The sequence below is a fragment of the Geotrypetes seraphini genome, chromosome 1 (assembly GCF_902459505.1).
Source record: "Geotrypetes seraphini chromosome 1, aGeoSer1.1, whole genome shotgun sequence".
Taxonomy (NCBI): domain Eukaryota; kingdom Metazoa; phylum Chordata; class Amphibia; order Gymnophiona; family Dermophiidae; genus Geotrypetes; species Geotrypetes seraphini.
The window spans coordinates 258,029,627-258,048,085 of NC_047084.1; the positions used below are offsets into that span (position 1 = coordinate 258,029,627).

The window sequence follows — 18,459 nt, forward strand, 5'->3', positions numbered from 1 at the left end:
CTAGATTAATATTTTAGGTTGCATTTCAGAGCATTAATTCAGATTAGGGTACAGATAGCAGTTGAGGAAAGTATTGTTTAGTGTTTAACATGCACCCACCCTCCCCAGCTCCCAAGTCTTGGCACTCACCCTCCCCAGCTCCCCAGTCTTGGCCTGATCTCTGATTTATAGTTCCTTGAACCAATAAGAAGGCTACAAATTAAATTAGATAGTAATTCCCTAGAGGGTAACCTACCAATTATAACATTGAAAAATAATAATAAAAATTAAACATTACCATAATCTAACATATAACTAGCAATCTTAAGGGAACTTAGAATAAATATTCCAACTCCCATAGCAACTTAAGAAAGAAATCAACAATATTACAATGCAGGAAGATGGACTCCTATCCAGTCTTTTGCCTGAGTGTCACATGTTTGATTATCTCTCAGTTGGTGAGAGGTCTTATGTGTGTGCTCGGTGTAAAGAGCTTCTAGCACTCAGGGAATGAGTTCAATTTCCTGAGCCTAGAGTAGCAGACATGGAGGAGCTAAGGGAGACAGAGAGATACATAGAGGAGACCTACAGGGATGTTGTAGAAAAGTCCCACATCCAGTGTGGCAGCCTCTGTGCTGCCTCGGAGGAAGGAGGTCTTCTTAAAGAAGAGCATCACCCTGGTGAAGTAGGAAGCAACCCTGTAGCCAGGACCTGCCCACCAGGGGATGCACTGTCTTCTTGCACCAAGGATGTGTCTCCAGGGGCTTCTGCCCAAGAGAGAAGGGTTAGGACAGCTGTTATCGTGAGATATTTGATAATTAGGCATGTAGATAGCTGGGTGGCTGGTGGACTTGAGGATCACATGGTTACTTGCCTGCCTGGTGCAAAGGTGGCAGATCTCACGTGTCACTTAGATAAGATTTTAGACAGTGCTGGGGAGGAACCTGGTACATGTCTTGGCACATGTGGGTACCAATAACATAAGGAAATGTGGTAGGGAGGTTCTGGAAGCCAAATTTAGGCTCTTAGGTAGGAAGTTAAAATCCAGAACCTCCAGGGTAGCATTTTCAGAAATGCTCCCTGTTCCATGCACAGGTCCCAAACGAAAGGCAGAGCTCCGGAGTCTCAATGCGTGGATGAGGCAATGGTGCAGGGAGGAGGGATTTAGATTTGTTTGGAACTGGGCGACATACTGGAGAAGGGGGAGTCTATTTTGCAAAGATGGGCTGCACCTTAACCAGGGTGGAACAAGGTTGCTGGCGTCAACATTTAAAAAGGAGATAGAGCAGCTTTTAAACTAGAAACTGGAAGAAGACCGACAGTCGCTCAAAAGTGCATGGCTCTGGACAAGGTATCTTTAAAAAATATCAGCATAAAAGAGAAGACAGAGCATCCCGATAGTAAGATTGCAAAACAGACCACAGTAGACCCGGTTTGCTTAAATTCAGAGCAGGCTGATTTTAAAGATTGCAAATTATCCATGCCAAATTGTAAAGAGATATGAAAAACATTGTTTGAAATGTCTGTATGCAAATGCCAGAAGCCTAAGAAACAAGATGGGAGAGTTAGAATACATTGCACTAAATGAAAAGATAGATATAATAGGCGTCTCTGAAACCTGATGGAAGGAAAATAACCAATGGGACACTGTCATACCGGGGTACAAGTTATATCATAGTGATAGGGTGGATAGAATTGGTGGAGGCATAGCGTTATATGTTAAGGTGGGCCTAGAACTGAACGAACTAAAAATTCTACAGGAACAAAAACACACCTTGGAATCCCTAAGGGTAGAAATTCCATGTGTAAGGGGAAAAAGGATAGTGATAGGAGTGTACTACCGTCCGCCTGACCAGGATGAACGGCCAGATGCTGAAATGTTATCAGAAATTAGGGAGGCTAACAAACTGGTAACACAGTAATAATGGGTGATTTCAACAACCCCGATATTGACTGGGTAAATGTATCATTAGGGCTTGCTAGAAAGATAAAATTCCTTGATGAAGACAAGGACTGCTTTATGGGGCAGCTGGTTCAGGAACTGAGAAGAGGTGAAGCAATTCTAGATCTAGTTTTTAATGGAGCACATGAATTGGTGAGGGAGGTAATGGTAATTGATAACAGTGATCATAACATGATCAGATTTGATATAATCCCTGGATTAAGTTTACACAGGAAATCCAAAACAATAGCACTTAACTTTAAAAAAGGAGACTATGATAAATTCCTGATAATAAGAGCTTATTGTTATAATAGGATAATAGTTTGTGAGAAGTCAAAAATGTTTCCTATTTTAAGCCTAATTTTATAAAGGCAACAGATGCTACATGCTTTCAGAAACTAGACACTCAGATTCTGCCCCAGTAGAGCACTAAAACCAACACACAAATTTATACCTGATTTACTGGTTTACATTGTAGACACTTAAGTTTTTTTGAGAATCATGTCTAGGCCAGGTCATATCCGTCTCTAATCATGCCTACTTTGACCTTAGGCACTGTTAAAAAAAGTAGGCACCTGTAGACGCCTACAAAAGTAGACGTCTACAGGTGCCTACTTTTTTTAACGAGTTTCTAATTGGATTTTAATGGCGCAGTCAATTATCATGCTGATTAAAGCAATTAAGTTAGGGAGCAGTATGGTTCCTCCTGCCACCTAACTTACGGTGTCTTTTCTAGAATTAGGCCCTCTATGTGTAAATACTTGTTTTATAGAATACATTTGTACATGGCAACCATGCTTCCACTCTATCCAAATTACTGTACACTCCTGGCAGTGCCTACATGCAGATAGCATAAAAGGGGATGCATATTTTCTGTGCTCACACTTTTTACTTGCTGATGCAGTCACACAGGTTAGTAAAGCCCTTGTCAGTGCGAAACAAGCTTTATATTCAGAAAAAGTTGAAGGAGCTAAGAGATTAATACAACTGCTAAGAATAATTAGGAGAGAATAAGAATGCAGGGTGACTGTAAAATGGGTAGTCTAGTATGAGAAAAGACTAAAGACCTAAAAATATACATCCTAAAAGAAATGAGAGACAGGGGTGATATAATACAGATGTTTAAATACTTGAAAGGCATTAATGAGCAAACATCGTTTTTCAAAGATGGGGACATAGAACTAGAGGACATGAAATGAAACTGCAGGGAGGAAAACTAGGAATGGCAGGCATAATCCTAAACAAAGGTATAGAGGAGGTGACCTGCATGCTCTGTACAGAACGGCAGGTTCCACTCTAGCCACCTTGCTGAATATTAGTGCTTAGGAGTCTATGTGCTATTTAGCCAGCCAGAAGCCGTTCCTTGCCAGCTCTGAATATTGGGTAGATTGTGTCCAAATAAAATGTGACCCATTGGCAGCCCCTGAGAACTGAGAATAGATACTGTTGTTCCAAAAAGTCTTTAGAAAGTTCTTAATCAGGGCTGGATTCTCTAATATCACCAGTAAAATACGACAGATAAGCCATTCTCAAAGAATCGTGCATGCAAATGAGGTTCATGGAGGGTCACTGAATTTACATGAGATCAGTTGCTGGTGAAAGCAATTGGCCCATTTTCAGAATAGTCCACAGAAAGAGACATGGGTGGATAAGAGGGGCAAAGAACTACCAGCAAGCGCTATGTTGTTGTGTCAATCTTAGGCGTGCCAGTGCTATTGAATGGAAGGGAGGTGAGGTGCAATCGGCTTTCAACAAGTGTGTATTTTATTTATTTATTTCTATAGTTTTTCCAAAATGGTTTACATACATAAAATATTAAAAATCAAAACAAAATAAGAGTGAAACAGACACGCCTTTTATTTAAAAAAAAATCTTTATTCATTTCATATCTGAAATCAAGTACAATAAATATATAAATCAATTTAACTTTCAAATACACTTGACATCTTATAATGAAATCTTATAAAATACAATAATATTCCCCTTCCTTATATAATCATGAAAAATAATATATTTTAATTAATCCACCCCCCTCCCCCCCTTACTGCCTTAAACTTTTTAATTCAGGGAAGAATAATTTTTAATCTTTACAAAAATCCATCAGTGGCCTCCACACATCTTTAAATTTGTTATAATTCCCTTTTTGGACCGCTAACGCCCTTTCCATTTTATATATATGACAAACAGAATTCCACCAGAAACAATAATTAAGACCATTCCAATTTTTCCAATTGTAAGTGATCTGTTGAATGGCAATCCCAGTTAAAATTAACAATAATTTATTATTATTAGATGATATTTGTTTCTTTGCTCTCATTTCTATACCAAATAAAACTGTGTCATAAGATAATGCCTTTAATACACACACTTGAGACGCATGCTTTTGAAATTTTTTTCCCCTGAAGAGTGTGTTTTTAAAAATTTTTTTTATCATGAGCCACAGCCAGAAACACAAGCCTGAGATGCGGTTTTACAGTAATGGCACCCCCAGACCAGCTGGTAATTTTTGTTTGCTTAAAGCCGGCATTTCATTTGAAGAATCACCCGGCGATGACAGAGAATTGCCCGGAGTGCTTGTTTAAATATTAATGAGCCCATTTTGCTACCATTTTAATAATAATGACCTCATTGTACTACATTTGAATGGCAGAGTCGGAGGCTGCTAGGAAGCTCAGAAAAGACCACAGTGAGCCATTCTGATAATCAGGCGACCATCATTTAGCGACCATCGTTAATAAGTAGGTAAATTTTGAGAATCTGACTCTAAGAGTCAAATGCACATCCCTAGTTCCTTTGTCTTCACTTTCCAGGGTATTCATACAGGCAAAACTGCATACTCCCGGGAGCTTAGAAATTCACTAAGGAGCTTTTTACAAAGCGGTGCTAGTGAGTGTCACATGACAAAAGCCCCGAAGCCCTTTAAATCCCTATGGGCTTTGAGACACTTATGGCACCATCCTTCACTAAAACACTTTGTAAAAGAGAGCCAAAGAGAATGACTTCCATGCTACTGCCACTTCTTCTAGAAGTCGCTCTCGTTTAGGTCCATTCAGGCAGCTACTCTTTCACACTATTTTACATACTAGACTTCAGCTTGTGGAGCACTGAACTGAAGTAAACACACTTCAGTGATTTTCAGCTTTTTTTGTAATGGGATCCAGTGGAAGAGAAAATACTCTTCTCAAGATTTACCACAGCAATCACCAACCTGCAGTCTCAGTATTGCAGATTGCTGGCTCCTATAGTAAATGAACGCTGTTTGTGAACCACCTCCCAAGCAGCATTTTTCCAGCAGCCTGGGAGTATTAGGCCTCAAAGTTATGGCCTAAAACACCTGGGTTATACCTTAAAGAGGTCATGGTGCCCCCCTCCCCATCAGCACTCATACCCCTTATAATCCCTACTCCCTGACCAACTACTACCCTCCTCAATCACATCCTCATCTATCCCTAATCAGAAACCTCACCCCCAAAGGACCCCACCCCAGGGGTCTACTGGCTCTCACCTGGTAGTCTAGAGGGTCTCTAGACAGGAGTAATCCCCAGTTGCTCCTACTTGTGCCAGCACTTTTTCCCAAAATGGCTCCCCAAGCAGCAATGTTGCTTACTACCAGGGCCAGATAAAAGGGTAGACCCAGTAGGCAATGGCCTAGGGCCTGAAATGGTCAGGGGGGCCCACTGCCGGAAACAACCTCCCTGTTCTGCCGCTGTTGCTTTCCTTAACCAGCAACAGCAGGAGTAAACTAAATAAGAGGTGTCCCAACACAACCTTCTCCCTTCCTTCCTTCGGTGCCTTCCTCCGGCGGGTGTTTAGCTGCTGGCTGGCTCCCTTGTTGTCTGCAGTGGTTTTTTTCGCTCAAAGCCATGGGTATCAACTCCTCATGCAATCCGCAGCTGTGTCAGAAGTATTCACTCTGACGTCACGTCAGAGAGAAGCCTTCCGACGCAGCTGTGGATCGCGCAAGGAGCTTTGAGCAGAAGAACCACTGCAGGCAACTAGGGAGCCAGCCAGCAGCTAAACACTTCCTGGAGGGAGAAACAGAAGAAATGCTGCTGCTGCTGCACCCAGTTGGGGAGAGAGAGGGAAGGAAGGAGAAGGAAAAGGGAAAGGAATGAGAGATGCCATGTCCATGGGAGGGAGCAAAAGGAAAGGAGATACCAGACCATGGGGGGGGAGGGAGAGATGCCAGGGCATTGGGGAGGGAAGGAGAAAGATGCCAGACCTGGGAAAAGGAAGGAAGGAGAGAGGGAGGGAGGGAGAGAAAGGAAGGAGAGGAGATGCCAGATAATGGAGGGGGAGTTGGAAGGAGAAGAGAGAGATGCCAGGGCATGGGGGGGAGAGAAGGGAAACTAAGAAGACAAATGCCAGACCAGAGGGAAAGTAGGGAGAGGAGGTGCCAGAGCATGGAGGGAGAGAGATGCCAGGGCATCGGGGGGGGGAGGAAAGGGAAGGAGATAGAGATGCCAGACCATGGGATGGAGTGGAAAGGAAGGAAGGAAAAAAAAGAGAAGAGAGAGATGCCAGAGCGTAGGGGATGGGGTGGAGACAGAAAACTGGAGAGGGGGTGAAGCTGAAATGAATCATGTACAAAGGAGAGAAGGGGCACAGGATAGACAGTTTATGGAAGGAGCATAGAAAGAGGGAAGATACCATATTGAACAGGGAGAGGGCGGACAGTGGCTGGAAGGGGCTGATGCTGCATGGAAGACAGAGAGGACAGATGCTGGCTAGAAAGAAGAGCGTGAAGACAAGATGATTAAAGCAAAAATGACAAAAGGTAGAAAAAAGATTTTTTTTGTTGCTTTAGAATAAAATAGTATTGTAGTTGTATTGATAAAACTTTTATAAACAGAAAATAAGGTAATCTTTTTATTGGACTAATTTTAATACATTTTTTACTAACTTTTAGAGACCAAACCCCCATTTCTCAGGTCGGGACAGTATACTGTAACAGCAGTATACTATATTGATCTGAAGGAGGCTATGGCCTCTGAAAGTTAATGGAAAAATGGATTAGTCCAATAAAATGGTACATTCTTATTTTCAATTTTTGTTTTATTTCTATTTGTCAATTTGTAAAGTGGTGATTGTCAGTTTCTTCAAATTTACATCTGTTATATTTAGGGCTCCTTTTACGAAGCCACGTGACTTTTTATCATGTGCTAGCGGAAAAACTACCTCCTGCTCAAGAGGAGGCGGTAGCAGCAGTTTAGCACGCGCTATTACGCACATTAAACCACTAATGTGGCTTTGTAAAAGGAGCCCTTATATTTTGCAGAGTATTAGGGGGTTATGTGCCATTGTTTCTGTGGTGTTTCACTGTATGCAGTTTGGCTTCTTGGTTCAGTTTAACCTTTATCTATATATTTCTATTTTTAGTTTGTGATTACTTATTCCATTCTAGGTGAGGGTGAACCTGTGTTCTGTGTGTATGAAAGACAGGGTTTTCTGTTAGCTGTTGGCTAGCCTTGTTTGGCGAAATGCATCGGGCATGGATCTTGGGAGCACCTTGAATAAACCTGATTTGAATCTCCTTATTTTCTGCCGATCTTCTTTTGTTTCATGTTGGATTCTTTGGTGGACTGCTTGCCTTGTGGTTTCGTTACAAGTTAACATACACGGAGTGGGACATACTAGAGGAGTTACAGATTTGGTTGTTTATCTTTACATATGGGTTACAGGTGACTGACGTTGAGTGAGGCAGTTGAGAGGCTTTGCAAACTTGGTTATTAATATAGACTTATACAGTATTTCGGATAGTATTACTCCTTTACAATATATCTGAACAGGGTTCAGAGTTAAAATCCTGGGTAAGTAGGTGGGAAAGGAAGGAAGAGGGATTTGTTCAGAGATGTTTAGGGGTTGCATAGAAGAAAAACTGTGCACTGGTGTGCTAATCTTTGTTTTGAATTTTAAAAATATAAATACAAGTGGAAGTAAAGAAGAAAACAGATAAATGGGGGTGGTGCGGGGCAGGGCCAGGGGGACCCAGTGTACTTGTGTGCCTAGGGGCCCTCAAAGAATTAATCCTGCCCTGCTTACTACCAGTAGAATCAAACGTGGCTGCTATGTTGCAATTGCTATGGCACATGCTTTCCATTTCACCTGATTAAAAACTGGTAGCTACTGATTTTAAACCTTGGCAAGAAACCTGACTAGGTGAAAACCAGCCTGTACATTCACCGTGGCTGATCCTGTTCCCAGCACTACTACTCCAAGCAGGCCATGACCCGGGGATGGATCGCCACTGATGCTTGAAAATCACTGCTCTAAAGCAGGGATCTCAAAGTCCCTCCTTGGGGGCCGCAATCCAGTCGGGTTTTCAGGATTTCACCAATGAATATGCATTGAAAGCAGTGCATGCACATAGATCTCATGCATATTCATTGAGGAAATCCTGAAAACCCGACTGGATTGCGGCCCTCAAGGAGGGACTTTGAGACCCCTGCTCTAAAGCATGCTCACCTTGCCTCAAGCACTACTCTCAGGACTCAAAACACAGGACTTCACAACCAATAAAGTTATATAGATAAATTATTTAATGCTATGTGTATTTTCAGCAATGCTAATCAAGTCCGAATGCCGAAAATACTGGATAAATTTATTCTATTAACTTATTTGTATATCCTTTCTGTCCGAGCTTTGCAGATGCACTGAGGGGTTTGGCAGTGGGGCTATGGTATTTTGATTTTTCTTTTTTAGGCCCTTATTTGCTACATCATAAGGTAGTGTTAAGAGCACCTGAACTATCAGCAGCCCTGATGGCATGTCACTAGCTGTCAGTTCTTGCCATAGTCTACCCTAATTCAACCCATACAAAGAAATTAGCTTGGGATTTTTTTTTTTTTTTACCATGCTAGCTGGTTTTAGCATGCAATAGCTGTTAGCGTAGGTCTGCTTTGTGTAAACAGGCCTCTTAGAATTAGTTTTCAAGAACAAACTGTACCATAGAGTCCTGGATAAAGTACTGTTACTGAAGAATATTGAAGAGCATCGGGGCATTTCTACTCATATAGAGCCAGAATTCTGGTGCTCAAAATGGGAGCAGTAAGTCAGTATTCTGTAACAGCCAAATTGTGCACCACAAAGCTGTTATAGAATACTAGTTTAAGTCATAAAGACATACTTAAATGTGGGCATGACCACTGTATGGCAGGTGTAACTGCTTGTACCTATATGTGGTAGTTGAGAACATAACTGCCAGTATTCTGTAAAGTTTGTTAGACCAGTATTCTGTAAAGTTTGCTAGAATAGTTGGCATGCCCCTGACCTGTCCATACCTCACCCACATGTATGCCCTCTTTTCAGTTCTGCACTATAGGATTTAGGCACCAAGTTTAAAATAGGGGAATACTTCACTTATGCATGTAACTGCCAATCAGTGGCATAGCAGTGGTACCTGGCATTCCCCCTCTGGTGGTAAGGGGTCTTTTAAATGCATTCTCCCCCCCCACACACACACACCTATTCTAATTCTCACCAGCAGTGATCAGGGTCTCCTACCCATTACTTGCACTGGCTGAGCCTGCCCTATGATGTCACTTCCTGGTCCTGTGACCAGGAAGTGACATCAAAGGAAGGGCTGAGGCCAGCACAAGCAGCGGAGACACTGCTCACTGCCAGTGACAATTAGAAGAGGTAGGGCAGGAAAATGCATTTAAGAGAGATCCCCATGTTGAGAGGGAGGAGAGATGCTGACATCCGCACCAAGTCAGCCCCCAGGGTGCCCTACTCCCCAACATCCTACTATGCCACAAGTGCCAATTAATGTCCAGTCACACAATTTATGAGGTATTCTACATTTTTGCACACAACTGTGCACACAATTTATAGAAAGAAAGAGAGAGCTAATATACAGTACAGTAACCAGTATGATTAAATCTAAGCTTGCAACAAGGGGCATGTATAGGGTTGCCAGAATTTCTGACATAGAAACCAGGACATATGGCCCCACCCAATTCCACCTCAGCCTTGCCTTGTTCTACCTACAGCCCCACCCTTTTCCACATTCAGCCCTACCCAATTTTACCCTCTGCCCCACCCCCACAAAGCTTCATCTTTCTCCTCCGACTTCCAGGCTGTGTCTGTAGGGCCTCCGAGCATGTGTGGATGCATGTGACATCACCCGCACATGCTCAGAAGCCCTCCAGACATGGCCACAGGTTGGGGCTTTCCAAAACCTGGACAAATTATCAGGTTTTGTAAAGTCTGAGGACATGTCTGGGTTTTCCCAGACATCTGGTAACCCTAGGCATGTATACATCATTGGTTATCTTCTCCTAATTTCTCTGAATTAAAGTTGGCTGCACATTATTAACAGTGGTGCAAATGAGAAAACTTGCTTGTGCACAGCTACTGTTGCATCTTGTTGCTGAAGAACTAGGAGAATCAAAAAAATAAGAAAGACCCTTGTTAGAGTAGCCAGTTAAAATGAATGAATCATGGCATCGGTTGAGGAAGGAATAGCAGCGAAACTCATACAGCTGTTAGCAAGTCTGGAGACATTAGAAAATTTTATAATATTCACTGAGGAGTAAGGAGAAAGTAGATGACATTTAATTAATAATAATAATAATAATAGTTTTATTTATATCCCGTCATGTCTTTCAGTTCAAGACGGTTTACAACAAGAGAGACTGCATGAAAGCAGCGAAATTATATCATGAGCATGAAGTAGGAGTAAACAACAGGCATGTAACGTAATTATATATAACAGGAGGTAGGAGCATGCCGGTAGATGTAGAGGAAATTGTTTGAGGAAGTTTAAACAAATTTGTCAAATAAATGGGTTTTCAGTGATCTGTATGATTGGTATGACGAGTACAGGAGTAAGTCACTTAACATTGAATATAGGGCTCCTTTTACAAAGGTGCATTAGGGCCTTAACTTGCGGAATAGCGCACGCTAAAATGTCCCGCACGCTAACTGCTACCGCCTCTTGAGCAGGTGGTAGTTTTTTGGCTAGCACATGCTATAGCGCACGCTAAAAATGCTAGCGCACCTTTGTAAAAGGAGCCCATAGTCCGTAAACATTTGGATGACTGTTTCCGAAGAACGTGAGTAGTACAAACAGAAGGCTTAGGTTAAAACTGGCAACGCCACTCTTGGGATATGAAGAAGTGTGCCTCCCATCCATTTCAATGCATACTAAAGATTAGCACATGTTATCTGCCAGAGGACCCGTTTTATTCTTTTGGGCCCTGCTGCAGATACATAACATGCTTTAATCTTTACTAAAAGAGCTCCCCCAATGACATTTATCTTTACCAGTATTCTTACCACTGTCTAATCTGATGTCATAATCTGTGCGTCAAGTAATTATTATTTTCATTTATTTATTTTTATATGTAGTATTTTTATCTGAAGCATACAATAAAATCAAATTAACACATTTGCAGCAATGTTTGCCCTTTTTATAGCATCAGTAATGCCTAAATTATTCAAAGTTTCAAATTACCAGTTTCCTGGGGCTCATTCCTAGATCATACTAGCTACTTTTTTGTCATAATTGTATTTTATGTTTCACCTCAGTTCCTTAGAGTAATAGTATGTATCTTTTATTCCGGAAATGCCTTTTCATAAAATAATCTCCTGTTAGAATTTAGGATATATTCCTGTCATAATGGCACAATTTTCAAAATGCATCCCTGGACCCCATGTTTAAAGGCAAAGGCCCAAATTCTTTATAGGGTGCAAATTTCAGTGTCCACCTAAAAAACGGCCGCCGATCGTGTGTCAATCACATGATGGTGCCCTATAGAGAATTGCACCTCCACGCAAGATAGGCACCAGAAATGTAGGGCCAGGGTATGCCATGAATCATGCCTACATGGGCACTTAAGGTCACCTAACGCCACTTCTGGCATTAGCCATGTCCATAGTGGCATTAACAGCCTAAATTGACTACGTAGGCACGATTCCAGTGTGTATTATTTAGGCCCCTGTAGGCATTTTAATGGTGCCATTTTGTGCCATTTTAAATGGTATTTGTTACTTGGGTGCCATAGGGCACCATGTCTAGAATTTCCCAAAGTGTGCACATATAGTACTTTTCCTTTGAAAATTGCTCCAGCTTTGGAACACCTGCAAAAACTGCAACTGCTTTTCCTGAGTGCAAATTTTGCTGGAAAACAGTCCGCCCAATATTCAGCACTATTTAATCATCCAGGAATGGTTCCTAGCCAGTTAAATAGTACTTAGCATTAATAATCAATATAAAACGGGCACTAAATATGAGTGCTTAATGGCTAGACCAATAACCGGCTATGTTGCACGGCATACCCAGTTAGCACCAATATTCATTGGCTGACCATCTAGGTTTAGCGTCCAGATACACTTGCATAAAACTCAGGTCTATCTTTGGCCACTATAACTTAGCCGATGAATATTGGCTTAACTGGCTATGTTTTTAGCGGCCACAAAATCCCCTGGATGTGGCCTGGCATTGAATTTCCAGGTTTGCTGCTGATTGCGGGAGATAACAGGGTTGTCTGCTGCAGTCTGAATATTGGGCCCAGACCGTGTGAATTTGAAAATCAAGTTAACCCTGTACAATATTGACCTAATCAGGCTCTAGAAATACCTTCCCTTGTACTCAGCTAAAATGATGTGTGGTATAAAATCCCAACTTTTAGCTGAGTTGAGTGATGTAAGTGGGTAAATTGCTCTCACATCTGTTCTTGTATTAATGTAATACATGAGATTCTGATGATGATAAGGAATGCCCTGATATAGGCCTTCTTATACTAAGCTAAATTCTATGAGTGTTGGAGCAGGATCAGAACATTTAGTGCATTAGAAACCTCTATCAAGGCTTAGTAAACGAGGGCCTCAATGGTGGAAATAGTTTTCAAAAACTTTAAATACTGACTTTTCAGAAATGCCATGCAAATCCATTGGCAACTGAATTATTTAACAAACACTTAATAATCCTCCTTTAATTTCCATAGAGACCTATTGATGCCTCCTTTGTATCACAGAACCATTTCCAAATATGAATTGCGAAGTCCTATGGAGATATCTCATGATCTCCTAAAGAACAACTGTTGTACCACACCAGTGGAGAATCACTGACCTAGAATAACCAGAACTGGGGATATGAGACTCCTTTCTAAACCCAAAGAAACCTTGCTATCAAAAACAAGTTTTAAAGGCAAAAACATTGTAACCAACTAGAATTCATGTGATTTTGGAAGTTTGTTCAACTTCAGGGGGGTATACAGGTCATCCTTCAACACTGACTTATGCTTATGTATATTGAGAGCTTCTAAACCACTACTAGTGACTGGGGAATCAGTTCAGAGTGGTTTGCATGAGCTTCTGTAAAGGTGTTCCAATACATGAGCTTCTGTAGAAGTGTTACAATACAGTTACAAAGAGCTTCTGTGAGGTGTTACAATACATCCTACTTATATGCACACATTTATATCATAATCAATACTGGCACATCGATTATCCTACTTTTACTTAACAAATGTTATCTACAATTCAGGTTCTCTTCAAGTTATCTTGCCAATAAAAGAGAGGGAACAGGTTTCTTATGCATAGTAATGATTTAGAAGCAATACTCGTAAGTTGTTATTGATTGCCATTGTCTGTAAGTCTAAATCAAATTTACATCTCTATAAATTATGGACCTCTTTTATGAAGCCTCACTAGAGAGTGCCATACAGCAAATGCACTTAAGCCCTTTAAACCCCTATGAGCTTCGGTGCATGCTAATTTGTTTGCTAAGAGATCCTTTAAAAAAAAAAAAAAAAAAAAAAAATTCTACCTTGAAATGGTGCCTCTTGGAGTTAAGTATGCTAAGATATCTGTCCAGCAGAGTCCTAGTTTCTATTTTTCACATGATCACTGGATGTGGAGATTTTATGGTTCAGCCCTTGTTTCTAGAGAGAAAAATATATGTCTCCAGTGCTCCAGAATACAAACCTTATCGGTTTTATTGAGCTAGATTTTACATTTTTAACTGTGTAGTATCACTTTTGGTGGTCATTTTTCAGTTGTGGGGTTTTTTCTCAAGTGCCCAGTTTTACTATATGCTAAAAAAAATAGTCTTTATTTGTTATAACATATATTTCAGTGTATTGAAATTCTATTCTGCATTAGTATTTGATGAACATGATGTCAAATCCACCATTATTCTGTAGCACAAAATGGTTCAGACTGAAAATAAAGTTGCACAATGTTTGTCAAGATATCCTGTTGTGTTTTCAACATGTAGAAAAATCATCTTGTCTGTTCGCGTCGGCTTCAAGGCTGTGGTTTATGTTGTAGCTCTCCTCAGAAAGCCATTAAATCTGATATTCCATTAGGTTCAGTTAATACGATTGTCGTGGCTGAGTGCTATCTCAAGATCTACATCAGGGGGTCTCAAAGTCCCTCCTCAAGGGCTGGAATCCAGTCGGGTTATCAGGATTTCCTCAATGAATATGCATGAGATCTATTAGCATACAATGAAAGCAGTGCATGCAAATAGATCTCATGCATATTCATTGGAGAAATCCTGAAAACCCGACTGGATTCTGGCCCTCGAGGAGGGGCTTTGAGACCCCTGCTCTACATCCAGCGATGTGTTTTAATTGACCACTACGGGGCCAATTCTATAAAGTGTGTCAAAGTTTAGGTGCCAAAGTGAAGTGCACTGATCACAACGGGGGAAATTCTACAAACAGCACCTTAACTTAGACACCAGTAGGTGCCCTACCGGCGCCTAAGTTAATAGGGAAACGCCATTTGATATGGCAAATAATTTTAGATTTAAAAGCGCCAGAACTGTGTCTACCGGCGCCTAATGCTACTACGGGCATGGTTAACACTGGAAATGGTGTTAGGTGCCATAAAGTGCCTACATAGGCACAATTCATGACAAAGATAGGCACCGTAAATGTAGGCCTGGAAAACCCTGGCCTGCATTTCCAGCGCTTTTCTTTTCCAGAGGTGCAATTCTCTATACAGTAAAAGGCTTATAGTCAGTTGCGCGTGAGACACCAGCATGCCAACAATGGAGGACAGACAATTTGGCGCAAGACACCAGCACGCCGCGGGAAAACTTAGTTTTAAAGAGCTCCGAAGCGGGGTGTGAGTGGGAAAAGCCCCCCCACACACACACACTTTACTACATAGTGTTTGCGCTGCTGTTGGAAGGGGGGTTGGAGGGTTGGAACCCTCCATTATAGAGAAAACGGAACTTTTCCTGATTTTTTTCAGGAAAAGTTTTTTTTTTATATATAATATGGGGATTGCACCCCCCACACCAACACCAATGGCAGAATGAACAGTATGCAGTAAAGTGGGGGGTCCCCCCACATACCCCGTCGGAGCTCTTTAAAATTAAGTTTTCCCATGGCGCGCTTGTGTCTTGCGCCGAATTGTCAGCACTCGATTGTTGGCGTGCTGGTGTCTGGCACGCGATTGTCCCGTCACCCAGTAACATCACGTGATTGATACATGATCGGCGGCCACTTTTTAGGTAGCCGCTAATATCAGCACTAGATAGAGAATCCAGGCCAAATTCTATACCAGCATCTGGGTGCTCAGATTCTATAATAGAATAGTAGCATAAGTCGGCATTTATGTACTGACATGTAGGCATGTCCATTTATGCTGTCAATAGCTGATGTCTAAATGTAAAATTTTAGTGCACAACGGTTAGTGTTCTGTAATTTACACACCTAAATGCTTGACACGCCCATGCACCTCCCTCTGTGCATGCCCCTTTGCATTTACACACTATCCCCCAAATTCCGTATATGGTGTCTAAAGCTGTGCGCACAAATCAGTGCACAGTGCCAATTTGTGTGCATAACTTAATTAATTGGCCTAAGTAACACCTCACAATTGACGCTAATGGGCACTAATTAAAAATTGCATGAACAACTCAGCATGGTTCTATAAAAAGTATGTGCCAGTCGCAGTGCGCAAATTTGAAAAGGGGGGTAGGGCCAGGGGCGGATGGTGGGTGTTCCTAAAGTTTTTGTGCTTTGTTATAGAATTTGCTCAGTCTGCGCACAACTTAGGTGCAGGCATGTAGGCCTGATTTTAGCTGGCCTAGGGTTACCGTATGGCTCCAGAAAAAAAAGAGGACAGATTGAGACATCTGGGTTTTGCTCCCATTGCTTTCAATGGAAGTAAAACTTGGATGTCTCAGTCGGTGATGGTTTAAACTGCGGAAAACAGCGGTGTGCTGACAATCCCGCGCCGACATTTGAGCACAGGACAAATGCACGCTGTCATTTCCACCGCTTTGAGGCCTTCCCTTTTGCACTCTAAGGGGGTGTGTGGGGGAACCCCCCCAAACCTCCCCCCCACTACACTTAGAAGTCCTCGCGCTCCTGGTGGGGGGTAGGGGGAACCCCCCCCACATACACACACTTCACTGAAAACTCCCAAACAGCTAAAAGAACGGTAGTTTTCAGTGTACTGGGGAAATTCCCCCCCCAACGGGAGCAGTTCTAAGTATAGTCGGGGGGTTCCCCCCCCACACCCCCTCTCACAGCATAAAATGGAAGGCCTCAAAGCAGCGGCACACATTTCTCCTGTGCTGAAATGTTGGCGCGGTATTGTCAGCGTTTTTGACGGTGTACCGTCTCAATCCATCGTCCTTTTACTGGAGACATATGGCAACCCTAAGTTGGCCTAAATGGATGCACCTAAGTTATGTGATGCACACAGGCACTATTCTATAAAAGACATGTATATCTTGTAGAATCATATTAAGCATCGTTCTAGTTGGCACTGATTTTTTGGGTGTTTTATATATATAGAGAGAGAGAATCAGGCCCTATGTGGCTTGTGCACTAGTTATAGAATACTGCCAAGCATACATCTAACATTTCCACTTGTGAATGTAACATTTACATAGTTAAGTACTAGTAACTTAGAATTTTAGCACACATTTAACGACTAGCATTACAGAATTAGAGGATATGTCAAGCTAAGAGAAATAGCTCAGTTCTCCTTACACGGAATCTGCCAGTGCAGTCCATCTAAGTGCTAAAATTTCACATTGGTTTCTCCCACTCTGCACCCACAGCAACGCTGTGGGTCCCACATGAGATGTTGACTCTATTTTGGCCCGAGGGGCCGCTAAAAAGTTCTCAGCCCAAGCAAGGAGCGAATGATGTGGAGCCACGAAACTTACAAGTTATTCCATACTGTTCGTGACACTTTTCATTTCAGTGATATGAAATTAAACAAAAGGTGTCAAGAGCAGTATGGGAAAACTTGTAAATTTCTTGGCTCCACATCATTCTCCTCATAGTTGGGCTGAGAACTTTTCAGCGGCCCCTTTTATAATCTACACATACACATTTTGATAGCAGCAAATGATTTCCCACAGATTATTCCATTTTCATTCCATCTCTATCATAGCAAGAAACTGTCCCTCCTAAATGCCTAAAGATACCAATATTGAAACTTGCCTGCATGCTTTGAAACAAGACCCAGCCCTTAAAGCAGGGGTGTCAAAGTCCCTCCTTGAGGGCCGCAATCCAGTCGGGTTTTCAGGATTTCCCCATATGCATGAGATCTATTTGCATGCACTGCTTTCAATGCATATTCATTGGGGAAATCCTGAAAACCCGACTGGATTCCGGCCCTCAAGGAGGGACTTTGACACCCCTGCCTTAAAGGCAAGGAAAAGGAAAAAAAAACACTTCGGTCCCGCTGTAGTTAAAGCAGCAACATTTGCGCAAATCTGCTTCTGGAACCATATATTCTCCCTCAAACAGGGCTAGATTTACTAAAAAGCACTGGGACATTATCACATACTAGCATGCATTAACACCTGTTATTTACTATAGGTCCTGTTTTATGCAATGGGATCCAGTTCCTAATAACACAGGTTCATAGCACTAGTATACCATAATGCAATTACACTTTAATAAATTTAAATCTATGTGACTCTTTCAAGAATGGCAGTCATGCCATTGAAATGGAAGTAGTGTCAGATCCTGTTTGACCAAGGAGTAGTGATACCCCGATGTATTTTATTTATTTTTCATATTTATACACTGCTTATACCTAAGCGGTTTACATTCAGGTACTCAAGTATTTCACCCTATCTGTTCTGGTGGGCTCACAATCTGGCTGATGTGCCTGGGACAAAGGAATGTTAAGCGACAAGCACAAGATCACAAGGAGCAGCGCTGGGCTTGAACCTAAACGTCAGGGTGCTGAGGCTACAATCCTAACCACTAGGCCACAAGAGTACTGTAGTTGAAAATTTATAGAGAAAGTTATAAGTTAAAAGTATTCTCTTGCTATGCTACTACACTATTTTTGTGAGATTAGTGTTTGATATTGAGAAAAATGCTAAACTAATTATGAATGGACAATTTATCATGTCTAGTAATGGTCTAAAAAGTAGGGAAAAAAAGTGCTAGGGGAAAACTTTGGTTATGCCAATGGAAAGAAAATGAGAAATTCTCTGGAAACTTCTCACCCTCAGAATCTCTTTTCAAGCAGTATGCTGTTCGTTTGGTATGCTGTAGAGCTTAGGCATCTGTCTCAAGTACCAAATCCTGATAAGAGTGCTA

The 18,459-nt window shown here is 41.7% G+C and overlaps 1 protein-coding gene across 4 annotated transcripts in view; it reads left to right on the forward strand.

Annotated features, from left to right (window-relative positions):
- SORCS2 (sortilin related VPS10 domain containing receptor 2) overlaps positions 1-14,118 on the forward strand; it is a 1,263,434-nt gene extending 1,249,316 nt beyond the window's left edge. For 2 of the 4 annotated variants that reach the window (XM_033949940.1, XM_033949957.1), the window contains exon 28: positions 10,532-14,118. In XM_033949940.1, the coding sequence (XP_033805831.1) occupies positions 10,532-10,587 (56 nt within the window). In that variant the 3' untranslated portion in view covers positions 10,588-14,118. The remainder of the gene's footprint in view (positions 1-10,531) is intronic. The other 2 variants (XM_033949949.1, XM_033949982.1) reach the window with 2 other exon arrangements.
- The last annotated feature ends 4,341 nt before the right edge of the window (positions 14,119-18,459 follow it).